We start from the raw sequence: 18,783 nt of genomic DNA, 5'->3' as shown, positions 1-18,783 counted from the left end.
GCCAACATACTGCATGCCGCATCGACACAAAGAGGCGGATAAGGAGAAAGACTCCGAGGAAGAAATCAGAATTCCGCATTTTAAAAAGAAGAGTTCATGGATTCCAAAACCTAGTAAATCTGCTACACTGGAAGATGTTATCGACAAAATCAAATCGGATATTGTTCATCTAGCAGTCTGGGAATTCATGGCAAGCCATAACTCTACAATGTTATGGTAACCCATAACCTTTCAATTTTTTGAGATACCTCTACATTATCCTCTTTCATTTTAGTATGGTTACGTTCTCATTATCACTTTCGGTATATTCCGGATCGCTAATCGTTCCCTCACCGATGTCGGTATTTTGTTAACAATTCACATCCGGGTCACTGTGTAAAAATGGACGAACAACAACCATCGACATCGCATTCAAGGGGTATGTAAATTAGCCGACTGCGGCAATATTATATGTTACACCTGAATGAACCTGCATGTAGTGGTACCTAAATGATTAATTTACATTTTACAATACTCAAACACGCAATTACGCTTTTATTTAAACAAATTACGCTTTTCCAAACTCGTCCAAAACATGGAATATACACGTACGTTATGGTTAACCCTAACTTTATTCACCTGAATGGTTACGGTTTACCATAACTAAAGAAAGGTTACGGATATCCGTAACTTAAATGGGGAGCAGTTGTTTATTTTATTAAACAAGCTGAACGGATAATTGATATCGAGGTAAAATGAAAAAAAGGGGGGTTGTAAACATGTAAATATACACGAAATAAAGCGCATGTTAAATATGCATGGTATTTAGAAGAGTAAATTTTCAAAGAAATATTGGAGAGCAGTTTAAAAAATACTATATTTACACAAGGATTTTTATAGTTGGTTTACATCAACATGATCAACAATGTATAAGCAGCAGTATTTCTGGCCTGTTAAAGTTTTATACTATATTTGTGAAGTCATACATGTATCTTACATGTTTTGAAAAAAACATAAAATGTTGATCAACCTTACCAACATTCAGACACACAATTATAGCGCTTTTATTTAAAGAATTTACTCTTTTCCAAACTCACTCAAAAAATAAAATATTCATAAGAGTTGTGGTTAATGTAATAATTCAGAATATTCATTTGTTTAAAATTGTTCCACTTCCAATGCTTCGAAACAAAAACAGTAATACAAGCTGTCAGTCTGTCTGTCCATCCTGTCTCGTTTTAACTTATAGGTGCACTTTATAATGTGTGAAGCATGCATAATACAAGTTAACCTTGTATGAAATATTATGCATCATGAGAAATACAATGCATGCATGTCAACGTCATGACATAGTTTGCCTATATGCTGCCTGTATACATAGCTATTCATGACAGTTGTCAATTACAGATCGTTGAATTTGCAAAATGTACATGTACGTAGTATTCATTTATCCATTAGCACTTAAATATTGATAAAAGGCCTAAATTAAAATATTGTTTGTTTCCCTAATCCAGACCGACCCTACACAAATGGTACTACTCATGAAATTTTATTGTCAAAACTAAGTCAAATATTATTTTATTCGTTTTGGATTTTAAGGCTTTCCAGATCGTCCGATTAAGTTCAAGCTTTTTGGAAAATAAAATTATTTCCCTACCTACCTATCCACACCTGGCTTGGCAAGGTTGGGATTGGGGAAACAAACAATCTATTAATTTAGGCCAAACCAAGTCAATTGAGCTTTGAGGAAATCTCACAATGATAAAAAACAAAAGCACCAATTTCACAGCTGCATAATATCTTTTTAATTATTCAGTTCATTTTTATTACATACTAGTTTATTGTACATGTTGTAGCTTTGAAACAAACAAACATACATATGAAAATAATTAGATATAAAGTTATTGTGCACGAGATAAAATCACATACAATACATAGAAAAATAAATACAAATTACAAATGAAAAGGGCTTTTTTACCTGTTCTTCATCTTGACAGTTTTCAGAAGGTCTTTAACAAAGAAAAATCATTCATATATGTAGCCTACAACACGACCAAGACAGCCCCTAGCATATGATTGTTTAATTTTAAGTTCACCATGCTTAAGTTTTTCTTAAGAACTTAAAAAGAGTCACATTTCTCTGCATTATGCATATTTACAAGTTATTAGTACATGTACATGCATGAATTATGCACTCATATAATTTGTCCCTACCTATGACCTATAACTTTATAGTCACATGTCTTAAATTTTCAGAAGACTTTCCAACAACTGATAAGCATCACATGGAAAAGTTAAATGAAATTTGTCGAATATGTGGTAAAGTGATGAAAAAGTCAATTCAAAAGATAAAGTTTGCTGATGAGTTTAAAGGACTTTTTGAAATTGACGTGAAAAAAGAAGACCCACAAATTTTTCCAGCATATATGTGTGCTATGCATGGTGCTATGTTTTACCGTTTTAGGACTGCATTGCGAAACAATGCACCGTATTCTACTGATTTTCTTCCTCCTACTTTTGAAATGCATTCAGACCATTGTCAAGTTTGCAAAAACACAAGTGTCTTGGATAAAGATGTTACAGAAAGGTCGCGCTGGAACCCTCCTGGAAGAGGAAAACGTTGTGCAACATATATACAACCAAAAAATTTAGATACGAAAAAAATAAAAATAAGTGATAATACCCTTTATGAACAATATAAAATGATTCATCCTGACGAATGTAGAGATGCTCTTTCTTCATTTATTAAAACACTGACCATTCAGGAAAAAATGCATGTCATTAAGTCTATATTTGAAGAAGAAAACAATGATATTAACCAGAAAATAGAATGTACACAAAGCACATTTGATTCAATATCAAGTTTAAATGAATTGGATATAAAAGTTTATTTAGACAGCCATAACTCTGTTTTATTGCAGACCGTCTTATTTGTTTCTCAAGCTTCAATAGAAAAAGACTCTTACAGATTAGCAATATTATTAGAGAACATATACAAATTGAGAAATGCTAATTTCCTCGGTCCAGTTAGTACTCTACAGAATTTGACCGTTTTATCACTTACCAATAGCAAAGCAGCTGTTGATATTTGTGGTAGTTCAGGAGCAGGGGGAAGATATATGACACTATGTAAGTGGCTTGGAAATATTCCATCTGAGGCAAATATTAGTCCTGCAGGAGATATTTTGTTAGTGTTTGACAATGAACAAATAATAGGCAAAACCTGGAACATCAAACCAAATAATAAGATAAAAACATCAATAATTACTACAGTAGCATCAATTCAACTACAAAATGAAAAATATAGTTTACAAAAAGACCATCAATTTCATCCTGCATCATGGTTTACTAAAGATAGAGTAAATGATGTAATGAATCAGGTAATTTTGGAGGAAAGTGAAGTTTACAACACTTATAAAAAAGAACATTATAGTCAATTTAAACTATTTGTGACTGCTTCAATTGCACAAATATTAGATGAATCAGTTGGGAAAGAAATGGACATTATAGATCAAATTGTCACTAACTGCAAACAAAGAAGAGATTTAAAAACATGCCCTGGGTGCAACAATTTTTTTCCCAAATCTAAAAGGAAATGTCCCCAATGCAAAATTGACTTAATGAAACTGCCAGATACTGTAACTCAAAACCATGATAACCAACAGAAGAAAGTTGAAGTAACTCCATTAAACAAAAAGAAAGATAAAAGCAAGGCTGATGATGACCATATAGATTCCTTTCGTTTCGGTCACGTAGAACATTTTCACCAAACAAGTGAAATACCAGTATTTGTAATGGATCCAGTCTTTGTCAATCCAAATTCAATTGATAACCTGAAGTTAGTTCTTAGACATCTAGGCAAAACTGCTGGTATAAAGCGATATGGTGGAGAAGAAAGAGATTGGGTCATTGTTTGTTGTGATGGCTTACCTTACACAATGGTGTGCAGAATGATTGAGGAATACTTCACATGCATCATTTGCAACAAAGGCTTTTTAGGTAAAGAAGCATTTGATTCCCACAAGAAGGAGCATCCTGATGTCCAAGAGGTTAAATTTGTAAGAGAATTTGATTGGATTTTGTTGAAAACAGGAGATGGACATTATGAAATGAACTTGATGAAATCTTTTGTTGAATTGAATTGGGATGTGTTCATGAGAATACTAGTTAACAGAATGGGCTGGACCTCTGAAGCAGCCATGAAAGCAGCCAAGATGTGCTATGACAATCATAAGACATGGCAGCTTATCTTAACATTTCATTTAGGCACATTGCAAGAGCTTATTTTACCTTATGTGAGAAAATGTCTAATTGAGACTGATGAAAATACTCTTACAGAAAGTCCTACTGCCTCTGGTTTTTTACAGTTTGTAAAAAGTATGGAACACAATCCAAACTATATATATCTGTTTGATATGGTTTCCCGTTACAGCCAAGCCATTGTCAACTTTCGTATGGGCATTAGGAGGAATAACACCATTTTAGTTCAATCATCCAAATTTATGTCAAAAGGACTTTTTCATGGAAGAGTTCACCCAAGATATCAGCAGATAGAAATGCTAGATACAGTACACAGATTTTTAATGCCTGAACAATTGCAGACTTTTTTAAGTAACCATGAATCTATGTCAAAAACAGGGGATGAATCAAAAGGACAGGGGTATGATTTTATTTTAGAAGAAGTAAACAAGGGTATCAAATCATGGATAAGACGTGGTGTAGCTAGTGATAATATGTGGCTTAGCGTTTGCAGAAATTATGATCAGTTAAATGAGATACGGACAAAGCTGAAAAAAATTCTTCAGCTTGATACAGATAACTTTAATACTAGAAAAATCAACTTAGATGAAGCTATAAGTGATTGGCGGGTTTGTTTAAGAGAAAAAGAGTATTTGTTAAAGGAAAAGTACATTCATGAGTCTCTTCAGGGAGAAAAACTAAATGAGGGATTATTGAAATTTACAGAAGAAGCCAATAGAAAACGCAATTATAGATTGATGGAGTTTTTTATTCATCAAGAGGGTCCAGATGATCCAACATTAAAGCATCCTGTCTTTGTAACAGATTCTGAAGCAGATCATTACCTGTCCTTTCATAATCAGACAATAGCTACCATAGACCATCAAATTATAGATCTCATAGAAAATTTCACAGATGAAGATAAAAAAGTCGCTTATCAAGACAGGTTCAAAAAAGAAATTCTACGGAAAAAAAAGTCTGTTCACATTGAATTTTTTGCTGAATTACTTGAAGTTATCAATGATCAAGATTTAGTAGTGCAAGATGAAGATGGTGATCAGGAAGAAGACTGAACAATACTGACTGATCATACATGTAACAAACAAAGTCTGTAAGTATATAATATCACAAAAGGCACTGCTATTTAATTATATAAATAATCCTGACAAAATGAGCTATGGAAAATTAAGCTAATGTTGGTCAAATATAGTCTTGAAATTAAAAATGTAAGTGTCTCAGAAAAAACATGCTGTGGTTGACTTGATATACAGTGGCAAATATTTCATGTATGACCCATGCCAGATGATTCAGTTTATCATATTTATATTTCAAATTCATAAAAAAAAAACATGAAAATACAGCTGTTTATCTTTTGAAAAATTGATATAACACTTATCAATGTTGAAATAGGAGACCATTAATTGTATTTATAATTTAATAGGGGTAACATTTCACTGTTTGTTTGCTTGCTACCACAAATACCATTTGAAAGCATGATTACTAATGAAAGCGATGCATGTTTTTTTTATTACAAAGATAACTATACATTCAGTATGTTGAATGTAAGTATGACCATGATGTTAAATAACATTCAGTTTGGATGTGTAATGTATATGTATATTTAAGATATCTTATTTCATTGTTTATTGAAAAAAAAGTACAAAGAACATGAAGAATATGAGAAATAAGGTGCTTATTTTAAATCGTGGCACAACAGGCATGATGAAAACAATATTATGTTCAAAGAGCTTCAGAATCAACGTTATTTTTGATTATTACATGTATCTGTCACAAATATCATGATTTTTGTATTTTCCCAATCATGCTAATTTCAGATACTGGTGATATGGAATTCACAATGGATGAATTTAGAGAGTTCCTCAAGACAAATGGGGCCTTGAATGAACCAATGTCCATACATATTTTAGAGGATGAGAATATGCATGATACATGTAGTAAGTTTTGTCATGTTTAAATCTTATTAAGTTTAACATAAAGTGTAGACAAAGTTTGGAATTATTTTAAACTTTGACTTTTGTACTTGAAAATCAGAGTGGTTTCCTCTCTTTCTTTAGTTATTATTAACAAAGAAAATTTAAATGTTAAAATGAACTTTATGTTCATCATATAAACAATTAAAAGTTAAACAGAATGAATTACATGTATATGGTTTTTATGAGTGTCATTAAAAAAAAAAATCTGCTATTGTTCCCCTTTTCAGAAGGATTAAAAGATTTTGTCCTACTTTGTAATTTGAATTGTTAAATGCAAACTTTTAATTGTAGTCTTATTTATTGCTTAATGGAACATTTCATGTTTAAAATCAAGTTTTATCTTTTCAGTAAGTGAAGAACAAGTACCAGAAACTTTAGACCACACAGCGGATTTGGTTGAGGGTGGTGTGTCACTACTTGAAGAAGCAAATACTTCATTTTTTGATAATAGTAAGTTTTTTGAAGACATATTGTTTTACTGCCAAACACCTCTTATCATTAATATTATTTAATTATCATGATAATTGTGTCCATAAAGTAATTATCAAATCAATTTAATTAAAACACATGTTTTGTGTGTCCAAGCTTTGTTTACAAGTATCTGAAACCAATTACTGTCCATTTTCCTCGTGGTGTGTCTTATCAAAATGCAGCTTGAACAGTTTGTAAGCTCTGAAGTCTCAATGACTGATGTATTGTAACCAGAACAAAAAGTAAAACAAAGAGCTCTGAGTTTCTGTGTGATAGAATACATTATAATTTGAATTCAAAGTGGTTCATTTGCACTCATACCACGGATACATCTACTTGTAAATATAAAAATGATCTGTATTTTAAAAATTGTAGGTGCAGATCTGTTTGACATGAGAGATATAGGAGAAGAGGAAAACGAGTTGGATTCTGACAGAGGTAGCTATTTCTTAAAGACATATTTTTAAAAATAGGGAAGATTACATTTCAAAATGATTGTTTACATTTTTTTTTCAAATAAATATATACATTTCGATGAACATGATGAATGAAACAAACGATTTCTATTAATCCTCATCTTTATGATCATTAAAACTCTGATTATAAAACATTTGCACATGTTCAAGACTGTTCATAGCTTTATAGGAAATAACATCAATTGACATGATTGATCGTTTTAACCTTATTTACATAATACATTTATTTATTTGTAGATTCAGAGGAGAGTATGGTTTACATTGCTACTCCATGTACACCTCAATCTAGCAAAGCCCCATCACCCAGAAAAAGAAAGAGGGGACAGTATTTAAGAAAAGAAAGCGGGACAAGTTCACAGAAGGAAAAAAGGGAAGCCAACAGAATTAAAGGGATTCACCACAGGAGGAGGAATGCAATATATAAGGAATTGCTTCATTTAAAAATGGACACCCAGTGGGAGGGGATAGTAATTCTAAGGTCCAAAGATAAAAAAAAAATAGTTTGTGGGGGAACAGATACAGAGCTCGAAGAACGGTTTTTCCAGCAGGAAGTTCTTGTTGACAATTTGGACAAAATCAAAAAAAAAGATATGCACAAAATTGACATGTCTAGTGTTATGCTCAAACTGTCTTCAGTTGGTAAAAGGATGGAATCAGTTCTTGAATCTCCTGATCCATCGCCATCAAAGGTTCCAGAGATTGCAAGGGATATGCTACCAGGGCCATCCCAAAAAAAAGATCTGGAATCAATTCCATTGAAAAAATCTGATGGTGTCAGTGATTACCAGTCGATTTTGACTGGTTTCACTAAGAAGAAGAGCAACATATGCCTCTTCAAATCTGATAAAGGAGGAGAAGCTTCCGAGGAACAGTCGGGTAAAGGAAAAGGCAAAGGAAAGGGAAAAGGAAAGGGCAAAAAATCAAAGAAGGACTAAGTAACTTCTTTTAAATATCAATTGGTAACATCCGGTGCTAGTTCTTTGATTTAGGTTCCCTGGATTTCATTCACAAAAATGGGGGGATACATAAGATTTTTAGACTTTACCTCAAAAATGTTTTAGGAATATTCATACAATCTCCTTTTTGATTTTAAATAAAAATCCATGTTGTTATTACAATTTAGAACTTTTAAGTGTTAACCAAAATATTCACATAGTGTTATTCACTTTAGAATGCCTAAAATTATTTCCATTTAAACTTAAAAAATGTAAAATCATGTTTATATTCCGATTTTGTCGTTGTTGTTTTTTTCTCATATGTTGTTTCAGAGTACAGGTTATACCATTCTGAAATAAGACAATTTTGTTAATACTTGTTTTGGGCAATAACTCTAGTATGTCTTTACTTTTCAGTTCTTTTGCCAGCTTCATTCTGTTGAGCATTTTATTATATTTTGACTCTAGATTCATTTCTCAGGAGCCACTTTTGATTCATATACTACCTTCATTTAAACAGTCTTATTGCTGTAGTAAATAAGCAGTTTGAATAAAATTGCAGGCGTATTGTGTCTATAGTAAATCTTTTAAACATTGTAAATATGAAATATGCAGCATGTCTTTGTTTTTGTATTTTTGTTATGATCAGATATGTTTCATGGTTTAAAATATAGACAGAGTAATTCCAAGACTTGGTTTCAAGGCAATATTGATTAATCTCTGTAATTTTGTATTGAACAATGTTGAATACTGTCAGTATAATATAAGGTTGTGTTGAATATGCTAGTCATTTTTTTAGTATTTACAAAGTCATGTTTTATCACGTCATTATACTTCAAAAAGTAAGACCATTTGTAAAAGGTTTTTTTTTTTATTTTTGTTATGATTATATAGGTTTTTTAGGTGAAACTATATGTAAAGTACATGTAAAATCCAAATACATTAATACATGTATTTGCAGAATGTTATAGGCAATGATAGTAACAGTCTGACACTCTATTCCAAGGCAATATTGAATTTTTTATTTTATTTTTTATGAATATACAATATTTTTGTTATGAAATTTCAATTTTCTCAAACATTTACAAAGTTTTGTTTAAATGTGTCATCATGATTCACCCAATAATGCTCTTTGTAACCACATACATGTTTTTGCCAAATTTAAAAGGCAGTTTGATATTATGTTCATCTTTTTAAATTTGTTATAAATATACCTCATTGTCTATATTTTTTATAAACATTTACAAAGTTATGTTTTTTAACTTGTTATTTTTATGTACGGGTATATCAATCATTGTTAATTACCATAATTATTGTTAAAACTTTTGAATACATGATATTTTTAATAAATTCATACTGATCAACATTTATGCATATAGTCTTTGTTGTAAGTCTTCATGAGTCACACATTCTTCAATAATGTGCATGGCATGTTCAAAATATTCCTTCTTTATCTGAATAACATAGTGGCATTTTAAATCTGCTCCCCCTCCTGGTTGGTCATGTCTTTCGTTGCCTCTTCTGCGTCTAAATTGCTGGTGAGAGAGTGGTCTTGTTGACACAGTTGCTTCCCCAGTGTATCTACATGTTATATTTTCAACATAACCCCTTGTTGTCAACAGATGGAAGGCCTTACACAGATTTGCTGGTACTCTCCCTACTTGTTTACCTGAATAATAATATAAATCAGATATAAATAATATGAATATTTGTTTTACATGAAATTAGAATCATGAATTGTCTATATTCAATTTTCACAAAAGTGATGTTAGTACAATAGCTATTCAAATATGTTAGGAAGCATTAAGTTTAAGAGCTACGTGTATCGAAATCATTGTTATGATCATTAGGCATTTATACTGGTCTTTTTAAAACGTTGCACTTCTATGGAAATAAAGATAATGACGAATAATTGTTTAACAACCAGTGGCAGGTCAGGTGCTTATTAAGGATTAGAACATGATAATGAGAAATAAGAAACCCTACTTTTGTACTAGCACTTGGACAGATTTTTAACAGTTTGCAGGAACAAATTATTTTGGATCCAGGCCAACTAGTCTTTGCTTTTACTCATTAAAGCTCAATGTCATGTGCTTGGCCATGTTGGCAGAGAAGCAGCAAATAATTTTCAAGTCTGTGGTTGGTACCTTTGTCTTATGCCACTTGATATTTGATAACATAGATATAGGAAGATGTGGTGTGAGTGCCAATGAGACAACTCTCCATCCAAATAACAATTTAAAAAGTACACCATTATAGGTTAAAGTACGGCCTTCAACACAGAGCCTTGGCTCACACCGAACAACAAGCTATAAAGGGCCCCAATATTACTAGTGTAAAACCATTCAAACGGGAAAACCAACGGTCTAATGCACCCTAACAATTTCACCACAGAGGGTTTTGGCAGTCTTTTGTTGTGTCAAGTCGTTCAAACAAAATAAAATTTTAACCTCACTAAGCAGGAAAACTTTACTCACCTGCTATGTGTCGCACTCTTTGTGGTGGATTACCATCTTTTGTTACAGTATCATGAAGATGCTGAGGGATGTGCTGCAGTGCTGGAACTGACACCTTCATTGCATGAGGATCATATGGATTGTTAACCTCCAATTCAACATTCAATGGAATCTCAACATGTGGCCGCAAACGAAAAACATGATAGCCTTTTATACTCCAATCAAATTTTATAGGTCTAACATTCATATTTTGTCTAACGATTGTGTTGTATTCTGAACTGGATGCCATGATCAAGAAGATACAAAATATAGCATTTTGCTTATGGTATGGACTACCAAAACCTTTTGATGACTTGAGGTTATGGTAAACCCTAACTAGAAAGGTAATGGATGCCCATAACCTTATCAAGAGAAATGAAAAATAATTTCTCCCTCCCTCAAAATGCACAGTTATGGATATCCATAACTATGAAGGTTATGGGTTACCATAACATTGTAGAGTTATGGCTTGCCATGAATTCCCAGACTGTCTAGCAAGCAACAAGTACTCGTCATTTTATAACACCTCTCCTGACGAGAAAAAAAAACCATACAATCGCTGAGAAAAACCGAGATAATATTCTGATAAAACCAACAGACAAGGGCAATGCCGTTGTGATACTAGTAATAAACATAGCTAACTAAATCGCGGAAGCAGTGCGTCAGCTCTATGATGAGAGATTTTATAAGAAACTAGGCTATGACCCTCCTTCCGAGTTTAGTTCCAAAATTATCACTGCGTTACAAACCATGTACGATGACGGTCACATAGATGAGGATACAATTGGTTATTTAAAACCAGAGAATGCCAAGCCTGGTCGATTGTATCTTCTTCCCAAAATACACAAGGTTAACAACCCTGGTAGACCCATTGTATCCGCAAACGGCCATCCGACTGAAAAAATCTCGGAATTCGTAGATTTTCATTTAAGATCTCATGTAGAAAATCTTCCTTCCCACATTCAAGACAACACAGATTATCTTCGTAAAATCGAATCCATGAACCCTCTTCCTCCGGAAACCCTCCTTGTCACTTTAGATGTCACCTCATTGTATACCAACATACCTCATGATGACGGCATACAATCTTGTAGGGAAATAGTGGACTCGCGCAACACTTAAGACCCACCTACTGAATGTTTAGTCTTCTTACTCTGGTCTTGAAATGTAACAATTTCACCTTTAATGGTAATCATTACCTTCAAATAAACGAGACAGCGATGGGGACGAAAATGGCATCGTCTTACGCCAATATTTTCATGGGCAAATTAGAGGCGCAGCAAAATAGTCCCGTTTGTTCTAACATACAATCAAGCCTTTACTAACCTTTCACGTTTGATCCGTGCCAATTGGCAAATTATTGCCAAACACCCTAAACTATCCAAGATCTTTCCAAATCCGCCTGTCTTAGCTTTTCGGAGACCAGCAAGTCTGAAAGACTTATTTGAAAGAGCTGACGTCTCCTCAAATAAAAGCTGTTCAATTGAAGGATGGTGCAAGTTATGTGGTAACAGACGATGTCTGACTTGTCAACAAATACTAAATACTCAAACATTTACTTGCTACTCGACTGGGTCTGTGTACACTATATTTTGCAATGTAACTTGCAAAACAAAGAATGTTGTATACCTCCTTCAGTGTCGATACGGCATGCAGTATGTTGGTGAGACAGAGCAGCCATTCAACAAACGCATGAATGGTCATCGAAGTGACTACACTTGCAAGCCCGACCTACCCGTAAGCATGGTAAGTCGTCATTTGAGATCACCTAGGCACGCCCGAGATGATCTCAAAAACCTTACCATCACAAGCATAGACCACAACGAGGGTTGGTCGAAGGTCGACAGAGTCGCTCGGGAAAGATTTTGGATAAGAAAGTTAAGGACAGTTTCCACAGAGGGCATAAATTAAAAATAAATAGAATGAGTCACTCATTTTCCTGTCATCACTTGTTTCCGGAAACTCCGGCTTCCGTACTGGCTTTACAGTAAGAAGATTTTTTTAAAAATACCAGTTTAATTTACAGGGCTCCATTCATTTGGGATGTATGTATAAGTACGTAGCCACGTTCAATTATTTTACCTTATTAAATAAAACTTATTTTTCTAATCATTATTAAATTGCTATTCGTTTGGGAGGCTTAACTATGTAGTTTCTGTTGCAATTGCCCTACCGTTGTCAAATTTGAAATATACCAACTTGGATCGGTTAGGGCATTTTTTATTTCTTTATTTGGGGACTGCTCTCCATGCAATAATAACATCTCAACTGTCACAACCTTTGGAAATTTAGAGTTGTGCCAGTTCACATTAAGATCTCAAATTTGTCAAATTTGAAAAATACCAACTTGGATCGGTTAGGGCATTTTTTATTTCTTTATTTGGGGACTGCTCTCCATGCAATAATAACATCTCAACTGTCACAACCTTTGGAAATTTAGAGTTGTGCCAGTTCACATTAAGATCTCAAATTTGTCAAATTTGAAAAATACCAACTTGGATCGGTTAGGGCATTTTTTATTTCTTTATTTGGGGACTGCTCTCCATGCAATAATAACATCTCAACTGTCACAACCTTTGGAAATTTAGAGTTGTGCCAGTTCACATTAAGATCTCAAATTTGTCAAATTTGAAATATACCAACTTGGATCGGTTAGGGCATTTTTTATTTCTTTATTTGGGGACTGCTCTCCATGCAATAATAACATCTCAACTGTCACAACCTTTGGAAATATAGAGTTGTGCCAGTTCACATCGCAAATAACTATTTTTTTGGGCATATCTTTGTTAGCTTTGCGCCGTGTTGGGAAATTTTAAAATTGTTCCAGCATCTGTGTCCGCTGAAATTGTATGAACTTTCAAGATTTTGATAGTGTCTCAATTTGAATATATTGACATGATTCATTTGACATCGTGCTATTACCGAAGAAGGATATCTGTTATCCGAAATATCTAATATTTGTTCATTTTATAGTTATTTAATGGTGATGTTGTACCCTTTTTGACTTGTTATATATTATATTTTGTAGTGTACAGAATCATATTACATGATCCATCGCCCTGTAAGATTAACCGTTGACTATTTATTCAGTCATTATACATATACAACTCGTCTAAACATCAACCCAACAATGTTAGATCTGTAAATTTACTTAGCAACGCAAATAGGTAAGACTTCATTTTTGCCCAATCCAAAACATCTAGTTAAATATCATGAATTTACGGTAAAACTATTGCAAACTATTCATCGAGATGACTATCTTTGAACTTTTTACGGGAAAAAAGTTTATAGAAAAAAAGCATAATTTGTTCATTCTTTTCTGTTAAGAAAAATAAGTAAAGAATGTGTCAATGTGATACTCCCCCGTGCATGTGAATACCCTGTAAATTATGCAATGTTTCTATTTACAGAGGGAAAACAAGGTATAAACAAACAGTTATTATTTAGACGTGCAAATATGCGCCAAAGATTTATTTTCGCTATACAGATATTCTCGAAAGGTTATTTTGCGAATATCCCCAAACAGTTGTTTTGCCCCGTCGTGCATATTTAAAAAAATATATGTTGTCTACGAGCTAGCGAGCAATTTGCCATGGGAAAAGTTGTTAATTTCCTTGACGGAATAAAAAACATGGATATATCTTAATCATTGTATTTAAGATACGCTTGTAAAGTTAAAGATAACTATTTTTTTTATATCTATTTTTAAAATATCAAACTGTAGTTACCTGTAAATATGATGACTACCACACTTAAGATAACCAATGCCTGCTTTGACCAGGTTTCTAAAAAAAATTATATTATGACTGAATAAATTTAATGACTAACATGTTTTACTAGTTATAAATATCCAGTAAACAATCAGCAAAACATTTTACTAGTCGTAAATATCCATTTAAAAAAATGAGCAAACTGTTATACTAGTTGAGTTGTACATATCTGTTTCAGACCATATGAGTATGGACCGCATGCGTATACTCATACGTCTCACCATACGCTTACAGTGCGAAATCAGAAACCAAAATATATGTCTATAATTAGACAATATAAGCTTTGTTTTAAAGGAGTTCGTTTCATAACAAAATATATATATAAAGCATTCAGAAAATTCGTTTATACAGAACAAGAAACTAACCTACCACACAATTTTCTAAACAACTTGCCAACGAAAAGAAGAAAAAAATCCATTAACACCATGTCTATTAAAAATTTATAAAACTTATCTGTAATTATCTTCAAAATGTCGAAAAATGAACAGGAAATACTAAATTTATACTGTCCTACAAAGCTTATCATCATCAACACTAAGGAATAATTTTCAAATAAATTTATCACTCTAATTATAATGGTGTAATCAGGGGTGTACGAAATTTTACACCGTTGTTGAAAATTCATACACCCATTCGGCTGCGCCTCAGGGTGTATGAATTTTTAACAACGGTGTAAAATTCTGTACACCCCTGATTACACCAAGATAACTAATAATCTCAAAACAGTAAATGGAATGAAAATGATCTCTTGAAAAAAAAGGGTGCACGTGCTATGTGTCATTGGAATTAATAACGTCGTCACAGCGATTAACAGATTATGATTGGCTCAAGCGAGAAAAACAATCTTGTGAGATGATCAACGATAAATATATAAAATTACTGGTTCCCAATATTTTTTCTTTCATTTGTCACAAACTAAATATATCTGCAACGTGTCTATCAAGTTCAAGAACTTTATCTACACAATATAATAAAATATATCCTTTCATAAAAAATGATAATTTTAATGAAAATAATATTTGGCATTTCATTTCAAAGGGAAATAACTTAATCATATAAAAAAAATACAACTTTTGGCTACTCAAGTGAGTTAAAAATTTGTCTTTGTTCTTGCTTTCTGAAGCTTACGTGAACTTGGAATTGACTGAAACTGTTTTTTATCAATTGCATCTGTTTCTTCTGGTGGTATTGTTCTAAAATGTCAATATAAAACGGTAAAATGTAATTATGTTTTGTACTTTCTATACATGCATCTATATCACTGTAAAATACAATCTATAAAAAGATTGATTCCAAAGACTGTGTGCAGTTTTCGTTTATTAATTTTGAAGACGCTTAACATTTGTCTTTTTAATTCATCTACTGATATTCCCTAAGGTTCATTCAACATATTGAAAAATTCAAAGGATCAGCTACGAGGTAGTAGGCATCTGACGTATACAAAAATGTTCACATAATAAAACTCATCACCGACAAGCCGCTGATCATATTTGAAGTTTTGCTGTTCAGTTTTTTGTGTAAAATACGTGACAATGATATTCATTGGATGAGCAGACGACAGACGACGGGATAGAGAGTATTAGTATATCCCCTGCAATGGTCAAGTAAAAAACATAAATGCTGGGAAACATCGCACGATACTAGCGTAATTTTGTTGAAATCGTGGACATGAAAGAAAAATGTACAGGTAATATTGAACTATTATTTATCTTGATAACCTTTCAGAATGTTTTTTGTTGTAGAAGAAAAGCTATAAATAACATCACAATAAAAAAGTAAAACAATGATATCCCATTAGCTATAATTATAATATTTCCACAGACACTATCAAACTTCTATTCTAAATCTATGAACATATTTTATAAAGGTTTTAAATAATGCGTGGTAACAAAGTACCTGACTTAATAAATGACATTATTTAAGTATTTTAAAGGTTTACATAAAATTGAGAATGGAAATGGGGAATATGTCAAAGAGACAACAACCCGACCATAGAAAAAACAACGATAGAAGGTCACCAACAGGTCTTCAATGTAGCGAGAAATTCCTGCACCCGGATGCATGTTTTTTCCCCTCAAAATATGTATGTCTTATACCTGCTAATGATTGGACATTTTATATCTTCAGGTAAAATAGTCTCAACTCTCGTAACACATCTGTAATCTGAAAAAGTATTTAACATTTAAAACAATCTTCAGCGAGCAAGCTTACAAAATCTATTTAAGCATGATCTAAATATATGACCAATGTAGTTGTGAAATCAATAGAGATCATTCTGTTATAGTATGTGACTACTTATCCAAATGAGATTGAAATCCTACGTAACATCCTTAAACCAGTTTTATGAATGTCCTTCTTTTTGTGTAAAACTGAACTTGATTGTAGACACAGACACATGAAAATATAAAAAAAAACCTATGACTTCAACATCAATATCATAGATCTTTCCAATTCAATGTGACTATATATCCAAGTGAAATTGCAAACCCGGATGCATTTTTTAATTTACATTCAGAAACCAAATTTCTAAACAGTTTTAAAAAGAAATTTGGACATCGAACTTAATACATAGTGACCTCAAAATCACATTTTGGTCTATTTACAGTTGACCTTGCCATTTGAGATATTCACCTAGAAAAAAAACAAGGATCATCATCTCATTATGTGTGAAACCAAACCCAAGCAAGGTAAAAAATGGCTTGGATTTGGCATCTGATAAAAATTGTTTTGAACAAAACTCAGTTTATTTTTGTACCTGTAATGCATATGACTGTGACTTTCCATGGAATGAATCAGACTCAATATGGATCTTTTATCCGTTACAGGTGGCCACATATCGCAGAAATGTTCAAATTCAAAATAAAGTATTTGACGGATAAACAAACTAAAGGGTCAACAATATATACAGATACATACAGACTAATTCATGAAAAAGTGTATTTTCAAATTATGGGCATACAAATATTGCATCTTGTAGATAAATATAATAACATTTTAAAATCAATGATATGATATTATTCTTATTACAAATTTCTAGTTATTTAGTTACAGAACAAGATACGATAAGGCCCGTTTTTGCCCCCCCCCCCCCCTATTTCTGTTTTTAAAAGTAACTAGTTATGTTAAAATATTCCCTGATGCTTGAAGTTTGTTTTGATGAACATCAAACACCTTTTTTTAGCAACTGGGTGAGGTGAGGGAGGTAAACTTTATGTTGTTATTCAAATAATGTAACTATTATTCACTTTTTAGGTGTTTCGTGCAACGGATTTTTAGTATGAAAGTGACTGTGCCAAAGTGACCCATGCATTTTTTTATTCCAATGTCATTAGCACTGTTTTCTTCTGTCTAAATCATCGTAATTTTCTCTGGGTCACCTAGGCGCACCTTAGTTAATTTTAAGATACAATGACCAAAAATCGTATTTTTTCCTCCTTTCGGCGTTGTTGATGCTCTTTTACCCCCTCACCCCACCCATTTTCTGAAATAAATAGTTTTGAAGTTCATCCAAACAAACTTCAAACCTTAGCCAATATTTTAACGTGATAAGTAGCTATAGCTTTCCAAAACAGATTTCTTAAAAATGAGAAATTAGGGGGTCCAATTATGTACCTTGTCCTTTATAGCTATATATATAGACATAGGAAGATGTGGTATGAGTGCCAATGAGACAACTCTCTATCCAAGTAACAATTTATAAAAGTAAACTATTATAGGTCAAGGAACGGCCTTCAACACAGAGACTTGGCTAACACCGAACAGCAAGCTATGAAAGACCACCAAAATTACTAGTGTAAAATCAATAAAACGGGAAAAACCAACGGTATAATCTATATAATAAAAATACATTCTTACCAATGAACAAACATGCATAATATACGTTTAAGACACATGTGATCCAGAACGGTAAGCAAATCCTGTTCAACATGTGGTACCCGTGGTGTTGCTCATGTTATTACGGATCCGGATAATAGTCTAATTCGATTGGTCACATTCGTGAAAATGGAAATGGATTGTAGTTATGATAAAAAGAACATATTCGATATCAACTGTGTAACAGTTATTTTATAACTGTCAAACAACTCTTGATGGCGTCCGTAAAATTTACGAAGGGATAATTTCAACTTCATCATTTGGAATTCTTGTGAGCAGCAAACTTCTACCAAGGAAATCATGATAGGGAGTATAAGTTCGAGAATATCGTATCAATTAGAAGATAAATACTCCGTATGCAGGAGCTGCTGGAATTTTGATACATAGAAATTGAGACTTCACAAAAAGCATATGTTATTTTTAGATGTATAATGGTCATGTTTGTTATTGGATTGCTCTCTAACTGGCTTACAAAATATACTAAATTTAGTCCTGGTATCTATGATGAGTTTATTTACATGTTTTCCGCACCTCTCCGTGATGCCATTAAG

General features: G+C 32.7%; 2 protein-coding genes across 3 annotated transcripts in view; one reads left to right on the top strand and one right to left on the bottom strand.

Annotated features, from left to right (window-relative positions):
- Nucleotides 1-18,783, bottom strand: part of LOC139515342 (uncharacterized) — a 58,780-nt gene that overhangs the window by 14,946 nt on the left and 25,051 nt on the right. The window contains exons 4-6 of the mRNA XM_071304908.1: nucleotides 16,456-16,522; nucleotides 15,488-15,552; nucleotides 14,318-14,374 (exon numbers count right to left, since the gene is read on the bottom strand). Of these exons, the coding sequence (XP_071161009.1) occupies nucleotides 14,318-14,374; nucleotides 15,488-15,552; nucleotides 16,456-16,522 (189 nt within the window). The remainder of the gene's footprint in view (nucleotides 1-14,317; nucleotides 14,375-15,487; nucleotides 15,553-16,455; nucleotides 16,523-18,783) is intronic.
- LOC139516962 (uncharacterized) lies at nucleotides 257-6,655 on the top strand. Of its 2 annotated transcripts, XM_071307448.1 has the most exons (4): nucleotides 257-418; nucleotides 2,236-5,329; nucleotides 6,054-6,173; nucleotides 6,561-6,655. In XM_071307448.1, the coding sequence occupies exons 1-2, from the start codon at nucleotides 382-384 to the stop codon at nucleotides 5,289-5,291; spliced, it is 3,093 nt and encodes a 1,030-aa protein (XP_071163549.1). In that variant the 5' UTR covers nucleotides 257-381; the 3' UTR covers nucleotides 5,292-5,329; nucleotides 6,054-6,173; nucleotides 6,561-6,655. The 2 variants fall into 2 exon arrangements, with proteins under 2 accessions (XP_071163549.1, XP_071163548.1); XM_071307447.1 differs by lacking the exon at nucleotides 257-418 and having other exon boundaries at nucleotides 816-5,329.

This window comes from Mytilus edulis, chromosome 3 (genome assembly GCF_963676685.1).
Source record: "Mytilus edulis chromosome 3, xbMytEdul2.2, whole genome shotgun sequence".
Taxonomy (NCBI): domain Eukaryota; kingdom Metazoa; phylum Mollusca; class Bivalvia; order Mytilida; family Mytilidae; genus Mytilus; species Mytilus edulis.
The sequence above is the reverse complement of the archived record's forward strand: the minus strand, read 5'-3'. Positions and strand labels throughout refer to the sequence as shown.

Coding starts and splice junctions, on each gene's coding strand:
- LOC139516962 (XM_071307447.1), top strand. CDS start 2,169: ATGCACTCATATAATTTGTCCCTACCTATGACCTATAACTTTATAGTC.